The following is an 8,750-nucleotide window of genomic DNA, read 5'->3' on the forward strand; positions in this document are numbered from 1 at the left end:
AATGTAAAGAAGTGTCAGCTTATGTTAGGTTTAATTTTTTCAGATTTCCAGGTTGGCAGCATTTGTAGTTTTTACATGTTGCGCCTTCTCACGGAAGAGACATAATTTAAATGTGTAAACATAACCTCTTTTAATGTCACAAACAAGTTTAATCATTTATTTATTAATTAAAAATAGGTTTCTAATAAATGAAGGGAATTAATAAATTTGTGTATTAATGAAAAATATATTTTTATTTAAAAATTGACTGAGTTACTTTCTTAAAATTATTTTTTTCATAATTTTATCACCTTGTTAAAACTAAAAAGAAAAAAAATGGAGACTACAAACATTTTGTACTTAAAGATGATTTTCAGTCTTAAAAAAATATGCAATAGTAATAGCACAACTTTGACTGGTGGTATACACATACGTGTATACCAATTGTGAAAACAAAAAAATACTTTAAAAATATTTTAAACATTTTTTAAAACCATATATGAAAATTTTGATAGGTTTTTCTTAAACATTAAATTATGCGAACGTATAAAAATTATGCAAAATGTAAAAAACAAGTTATAAAAAAGTCGAAAAGCAAGAATTTAATTATTTGCTTCCAGTGGAAATATTTGGCTTTTTTTGCTTTAAGTAAAATCTTATTAAATTTTTGCTTGTTGTAGTAGTGTCTTTACTGATCTAAAATTTGTTAGATCTTTTGGTAAAATTCTCTCTGTTTTATCGCGGAAAAACATAGCGGATAACAAAAAAAATTGTCTCCTTAAAGCTTTTGGAAAGTTAATTTGAAAAATCCAATACGAAGCTAACAACAATGGCACTGCTTCTGACGCGGTAGTGGTAAACAGCGGATTCCCATCAACGTAACAAATTAGATTAATGTCAGAGCATTCTATGTTACCTATTCCAATGAGGTGTGGATGACCATCTTCTGGAATTATTTCCGGGATCAAAGTACCTTGCTAAAAAAATTGAAGATAATTAAAAATTAAAGTTACATATTAACAACGAAGTTCTTGACAACATTTTCATTAATAATTAAATGTCTTTAAGATTCAATCATTTTTTAAATTATTATCTTTAATTATTTAGTAAATTATTTTTAATAATTTTGTCTAGAATTTTTTGCCAAATGATTTACTTTTAATAATTTTATTATATTCTATTAAAATTTCAATAAAATAATATATTCTTGACTTAAAAATGTTATAGAATTCAATTACTGAAATTTAAAAAAACCATATTCAAAAGAAATTTGTTTTTACAAAAACAATTTTTTTAGATAATCAGGGTGTCCAGCAATTTGATAGTTTCAAATTCCTGAGTTTTATATTGATTTTTCCGGATAATTTGAAACTGAATTAATAGAGTTTAATAAAGTGTAATTTTTTCAATTATATGAGAATAAAAAGAAATCTGATTTCGAAAGACTTTTTATTTAACAATTGATTTCAAATAACTTTTTCTTATTCTTCCGAAAGATGCAAAAATATTTTTTAAAAATTCAAAATTTTTACTTTTCTATGAAACAAAAATATTATTCACTTTTTTCTTAAATTACGTATTATTTTGAAAAAATTATGTTTTAATGAATCTCTATAAAAAAAAAAAAAATTAACACTCATTCCCATGCGGAATCCATGTAGATTTGAGTAAATCCTCGAGGATATGATTCTTTTTTTTATTTTCCTCGACGAATCCTTGAGAATGTTTTCTTTTAATTAAATTTTATCAAAGAATTTTCGAGAATTTTTTTTCATTTTATAAAATTTCTTCCAGAAATTTTTAAGGATTTTTTGGATTTTATAAATTTTTTTCGAGGAATCCTCGAAGACTTTTTTTTATTTAAAACATTTTTCAATTTGCTAAAAAAAAATTCCAAAAAATACTGATTTTGGAAACAAGTCAAAAAAATTTCTAATTTCAAACAAAGAGTCGAAAATGGTTTAAAAAAATTTAATTATATTATAAAATATCAAAAATACTTTATGAATAGAAAATTCCAGGATTTGAAAAAAAATTCTCGGGTTTTTCCAGATTTCCCGGGTCACTAGACACCTTGTTAATATAATACAAATTTTTTGTTTTGAGCTACAGTTAAAAATTTATTGGCATAATCATTTCAAAGTACTTTTTTCGATGAACTTTCGTTACATCCCGTTTCAATTTCTACAACCTTTAAATTTATTGTGCACAAGTTTCCATTTAAATGATTAAAAAACTAATTAGAAATGAATAGTTTTACTTACTTCATACACTTTTAAAATGGTTTTGTCTCCTGACAACTTGTCCGCTAACAAACGAGGAAGGATACTCAAAAGTTGCAAAGCTAGCGCATTGTTACTGAATTTTAAAACATCTTCATCCGTTAAAAACAAGGAACAGATTCGTGACAAAGCATTGATCCAATTGCTTTTTAATATTGATACTTCAATACTCACAAGTTGTGCGAACTCCCAAAGAATCTGAAATAAAAAGGAAATAATATTATCATGAAAATTGAAATAAATATATTAATTTTAAAAGACAATTTCTGAATTCTTACTAAAATTTCCTTTCTTAATGCAGGATATTTTTCTAGGATTTTTGTTGCTGTTTCTTTGCGAGCTTCGGCTGTTCGTACAGATCGTGTGGAATTGAGAAAGGTTTTTAATAAGGTTATATTGTGTCTTCTATCAGCTCTCTGCATCTCAGCCTTCATTCCCGTGATCGCATCAGAAATACTTTGTTGAACTACAACACTGTCTTCTGACTTATTGACTGTTCTATTTGCATTCGCAAAACATCTTTTGATTCTGTCGGTTAAATTCGCCTAAAAATAAATTATTTTTTATTAAATTCATTATTTTAGTATATGTATCAATATGACATTACTGAAAACTACAACAAAAAGTACTTGTATAACTGTTTAAAATTTTTTAAAATCATTTACATTTGTTGTGCGACTGCAATATTTACCTTCTCTATTTTTATATTTAAAAAGGTTTAATCAATTTTCAAATTTTTTTACTTTTGTTAAGAGATATGACATTTCTAAAAACTTTAAATTGTAAATTTAACGACTTTATAGTAAATTTACAAAAAAAAATGTGTCTCTTTTTATGATGTATTATTTCTCAAACTTATTTGTGAACTGACTTGAAACTCTGATGAATTGTTCATTTTAATTGGTAGTTACATTTTTATTCATTTCGGAACGGTAAAAAATTCTAAAATTTTTAAAAGACACGAAACTTACTGAAAGGAACATTTTCTGAAAATATATAAAAATTTTAACTATTTCGATTTTTTCAAGTACAGAGCTTTTAGAGTTTACCAAACTGTTTCCCACTGAGCTGCTACTACATAGAATCGGGTATTCTTGTAGCAAAAGTGTTGCCATTTGATTTATGTCAGAAGGAGAAGTTCGATTCCTCGACTTCATGTTGTTGCAAGCAATCCGGATGATTGCATTTTCTTGTGATGGTAAAAGATAGTTATTATCTAATCCTTGTTGGATGTCAGAGCGGAATGAGATTGGCATTAGGGCTTTCATAGGGATCTGAAATATAATTATTTTCTAATAGGTTAATTTTTTTTCAAATAAAAATTAATTTTTTAAAAAAGTCTTTACTGAAATTTGAAAATAGCGTTAATTCTTACTTCCTGAGTTGCCTGAGTTTTCGATCTCTTTGCATTGTTATTTAAACTTTCGGGTTTTCTTATGGTTCCTGATTTCATCGATGAGCCTTGTGAAGTGGAAGGAGCATTTGTATCCATAAACTCAAATTCATGTAACACGTCAGCTGCAGATTCTTGAGAAATGACGAGATTTTGACAACTGATTCCTTCAGGAGACGTGACTTCCATTTCTAAAATGATAAAATATTTATATTACAATATTTATATTATATATACATATATTTATAAAAACACAAAAATATGTTTTTTTACCTTTCATTTCAACATGTCTCATGGGTGCATGTGCACAATATTCGCATTGTGACTTTTTATTATCTGGTTCGCGCTCATATTCCTGACATGAGCAATCCAAACATGCTCCTCTTTTAACGCCTCTAGTATCTTCATTGGTCATTATTCTAAAGATATATGAATTTAAATCGAATGCTATTTTAAAATTGATTTTTCCCCATATTAAATCATTGTACTTTTGGATCGACTTAATGAATTTCGTTAATTAAATTGAAAACGTGCTGTATCTCTTTCATTTTTTAATCGTTGTAAAAAATTTAGCAAGTTTAGCAATTTTCACTTCAAATTCAGATTTGGGAGGAAGAATTACATAAGAATGCACTAGTATAGTGTGTTGGAAAAAAATTTGTTTAAATATATTTTTCTGTGTTTCAGAGCGGTTTTTTGAGTTTATCTCAAACTGCTCACCTAATCTGACAATTGTGACTATAGATTCAGACTCAGAGGGAAACAATATATGAAAACAGACTAGTATTGTGACATAAATTCTAGTGTATTTTCAATTTAAGATTTTATTGAAAAGAAATCGGAATGTAAGGAAAAATAAACTTTATGTCAAAACAAAATTAAGTTTTAAGCTGAAAATCCACTACAATTTTTAACATTGTTTACCTTTTAAACTAAATTCGGGACCAAAACGAAACCTTTTAGAATGTGTAAATTTTTTTTTTGGAAATAATTTTTATGACAATGATAAATATTTTCATTTTTTTCCAACAAATGTATTGAGTTTTTAAATTTGCAAAAATTTAGAAATTTTGTTTTTTTAACTTAATTTTTCTCGTATTTTCAAAGTAAAGATTGATAAAGTCAAGAAATTTTGAAATTACTTTTCATTTAATTATGTGAATTCAATTTTTCTAAACAGAAAAAAAATGTTTTATCTAAAGGTAAGTTATAATGATTCGAAGTGTCAAAATAATACTTTCTAATTGTAAATTATCTTTTTTGTATTGAATAATATGAGGAAAAATATTGATAACTATAATACTTCATACAAAATTAATGTACGGTCTTCAATGTGCACGCCGGGATGAAGAAATGATATAACCAAATGAAATATACTTACCGAAGAAAATTATAAAAATTGTAAACAAAAATACTGTAGCTGAAACAATCTTTCCGTTTTCCTCTTTTTTTATAGCCTGAACTTTGTATGATTCACGGGTATTATAACACATAAAACTGATCAACAATGATTAACATTAGTTAAACATACACGTTTCAACGTTAAAATTTGGTTCAAACTTGAAAAACAAAATGTCTACAAGGTTCTTGTAATATTAGGTTCACTTATTTCACATGGTGTGTGAAACAACATATACGAAATAGGTGGGAAAGCGCCTTTATACATTGTAAATGGTCCTTTATGACTACGTATTAAGGTATGTCTACACAGCCATTGCTGAAAGTCAGGGATAGGTAATCAACAGTTTGTTTAGTGTGTCCTTTTTTATCTCATGTGTTGCTTCGGTAACTATTGCCCCATGAAAAGGCACCGTTACGACCAACTTGGCACCACCATTTCGTGTTGAAAAACTGTTATCAGGTGTAGACAATTATTTTATTGAGTTTGTCATTTCGAATTGCATCAAATTATAAATATATTAATAAAACAGCATCGCAAATAATAAACTGAAACAAATTATAATTATAATTATAATTACGAATGCAAGATTAACATAATTATTTTTTCACATTGTATACATACAAAACTGTTGTGATAATTTTTTCATTGAAAAAATAAACTAACAATGTACCAGCAATTGACATTGTAAATTAACGTGAAATTTGTAAGTTAACGGCAGTTTGTATTTTAAATGGTGAGTATTTCTTAAACCACGTAATTATAAATGTATTTTAAGTTTTACCAATAAATGGTTTGTATAAGGTTACATTTTTAGGTTATGTTGTTACTCTTTTCATATTGACAATTAAAACAATTTTTTCTTAAATAAAAATTATATTTTTATTAAATGAGATTGATGATTTCATTTGTGTTAAATTGTAATCAAGAATTAAATTTTGTAGATTGTGTAAATGAAATGAAATAAAAATAATCACTGTATTAGAGGTGTGAAAAAATCCCGAAAACTTGATTCGGGTCGGACGCGGCCTACTCAAAAGTGTCGGGCTACCCAAAAATGTCGATTTACCCAAAAAAAGGTCGAGTACCTGAGTGCATTCGGGTTTTTGAAAGCACTTGAATTCTAAAAAATTTACTTTTTCCAGAAGTCTTGACAACTGGATATATTGAATTGATATATCAAAAACCCGAATGCATTCAGGTATCCGAAAAATTCTAGAATCCAAATGTTTTCGAGTTCCCGTATATATTCGACTTTTTGACAAAGTTCGACTCGAAAATGGAAAATCTCGAAATTATCGAGTCGAGTTTCGGGTTTCAGGCTTTTTGTATATCTTTACATTGTATACATTTTACATTTGTCATTTATGATTGAAAGTTACTTTACGTTGAAATAATCCATTTTGTTTTCTAAATATGGAAATTCAAATTGATTAAAATTTTTTTAAAAATCAATATTAAAATTTAGATGTATAATAAAAGTACGTAAAAATTTAAATTGAGTTTAACCTTCATTACTGTAAACAATAATTTCATTGATTATCGAAATTAATTTTCTCATTATGGAGTTCAACATTTTTTTTTTCAGTTTATTTGACAGTATCTGTTTTTGATGTTTAAATAATAATTACATTTTTAGTAAACATCATGTGACATTATTTCCTAACGTTGATCTCCACTTTTCGAAACATTGAACTCACAGTTTGAGCAAATATTGCACTGTATCATTTGTAAAAATAATTTTTATTTAAAAACAACGTTAACTAAATATTGCACTTTAATATTCTCTGAATACAGCTGTACACTATTTGATTAAACAATTAACAAATTTCTTATTTGATACTTTAGTATAAAAATATACAAATTTAGAGTTGAAAATTTTTCTTCAAATTGTTGATAAAAAAATTATAAAAAATATTTTTCAGACAAAATTTTAAAAAAGCGTGATACATAAATATTTTTCTGTTTAATCGTTGATCACAAATGTAATGAATTTTAATTTCGTAAAAATATTTAATTTGTTTCGTGGTTGAATATTTACAAAATTACAATCCATTATCTTAATAAAATATTTAAAACATATATTGCGTTATGTTGAATATTTTGTTGATAATTTGTTACCTATTTTAACCCTACTTGATACTCTGGGGTGTTGAACACCCCAAAAAAAATTTCACTCTCATGTTTGACAATTTTTTTAATATTAAAAATTTTTACTTTCACTCTAAAACCTATTGGCTCATCTTTTGCAATACTTCGAGAATAACTATAGTATTTTCGGTAATTCTTTTAAACTGTATTATTTCAAGAGAACATTACTTTTTCAATGTTGACTATAACGATATTTTAATTAAGAGGTCATTTAAGGTTCAAAAATAGTGATAACAGTTGAATGTTTATAAAAACAATTGATTTTAACGAAACAAAATTTATTATTAGTTACGTATTAAAAAAAGAGACGACTACTTTTTAAAAAGTAGTCGTCTCTAAAAAAGTATTCTAAAAAATCAATGTCATTTTACAATAATATTTAATTTACAAATACACTTTACAAATAATTATTTTATAAACTTATAATTTCATAGATTTAGTAAATTCTTTGAATTTTAAATTAAAGAGAAATTTACCTCAAAAGTATACTTTACTACATAAAAAGAAAAAAATTTTGAAAAATGTGTTAAATTGAAACTATTGATCAGAGAAATTAATTCATATTTATCTTCATTATGAATTCATTTCGTACCTACTTAGATAAGGCTATGGCAAATGCATTTACAAATTTTTTCGTTTCAGAAGGAAAATGAACTTTATTTAACTTCGAATTGGATGAATTCAATGAAATGTTCACTTCATGATCGGAATAATTTCAAATTGAATATTTAACATCTTTTATATTGGTAAGTGTAGTGATATTCTTTTTTTAAATCTCGACTATAAAAAAGTGAGTAATCTGTAAAACGCGTTACCCACAACAGGGTGTCTACAACACCTGGAAAACCTGGAAATATCAGGGAATTTTTTCAGGAGTTAGTTGTAGACACCCTGCACAAACATAAATGGGTAATTCCACGTCAAATTTCAGATCAGATTTTTAATTCGATTTTAAATTCTACTTGTGAATAAAAAAAAGGAAAAAAAATTTTTTTTTAAATTTTTATTAAAAAAAATTTTTTGCTTTATTTCTTAACTAAGGATGATAAGAATACTTTGTACATAGTTAGAGAGTGGGCCTGATGAAAATTTATTGTTTAATTAAATTGTTTACAGAAAAAAATTATTTTTCGTCTTTATTTATTTTTTAAATAAAGATGTATTTTATTTTGCTCTTTTATAAAAAAAAATGTATAGTTCTAGTGGCTAAAGAGATTTTATATTTAAAAAAATTTTTAAAAAGTAAACAAACAATTTATGATTTTTTTTAATAAAAATTAAAAAAAATTTTTTGTTAATTTTATTTAAAAGTCGAAGAAAAACTAAAATTTTTTACTTATGAATATTATGTCTTGGCAATAAATTATATGAACGTTGTAGATTTGTCATCGATCACTAAAAATGTAATTTATATGCTCATCATTTTTTAAAAAATATAATTTGTATATTTGTGGTCCCAAGAAATAATGTAAGTATACTACCACTTGAAATTGATTATTTGTATTAATTTCAGAACCTACTGCAAATTGCTGAATTTATTACGGAA

At 25.6% G+C, this 8,750-nt stretch overlaps 1 protein-coding gene across 1 annotated transcript; it reads right to left on the bottom strand.

Annotated features, from left to right (window-relative positions):
* Positions 1–557: 557 nt before the first annotated feature.
* LOC127291447 (uncharacterized) lies at positions 558–3,967 on the bottom strand. The gene is made up of 5 exons (XM_051320600.1): positions 3,637–3,967; positions 3,311–3,535; positions 2,540–2,806; positions 2,244–2,459; positions 558–956 (listed from the first exon to the last, which is right to left on the bottom strand). Exons 1-5 carry the CDS (start codon positions 3,841–3,843, stop codon positions 639–641), a joined length of 1,233 nt encoding a protein of 410 aa, XP_051176557.1. The 5' UTR covers positions 3,844–3,967; the 3' UTR covers positions 558–638.
* Between the last annotated feature and the right edge of the window lie 4,783 nt (positions 3,968–8,750).

The sequence above is a fragment of the Leptopilina boulardi genome, unplaced genomic scaffold (genome assembly GCF_019393585.1).
Source record: "Leptopilina boulardi isolate dan_hultmark-lab unplaced genomic scaffold, ZJU_Lbou_2.1 LbouV2_10, whole genome shotgun sequence".
Taxonomy (NCBI): Eukaryota; Metazoa; Arthropoda; class Insecta; order Hymenoptera; family Figitidae; genus Leptopilina; species Leptopilina boulardi.

Excerpts from the sequence above, each read along its gene's own strand:
- LOC127291447 (XM_051320600.1), bottom strand. The coding sequence starts at position 3,843 with ATGGAAGTCACGTCTCCTGAAGGAATCAGTTGTCAAAATCTCGTCATT. Across the intron at positions 3,536-3,636 it reads AAACTCAGGCAACTCAGGAA|ATCCCTATGAAAGCCCTAAT; the intron begins GTAAGAATTAAC and ends ATTATATTTCAG. Across the intron at positions 957-2,243 it reads CCATTTTAAAAGTGTATGAA|CAAGGTACTTTGATCCCGGA; the intron begins GTAAGTAAAACT and ends CAATTTTTTTAG.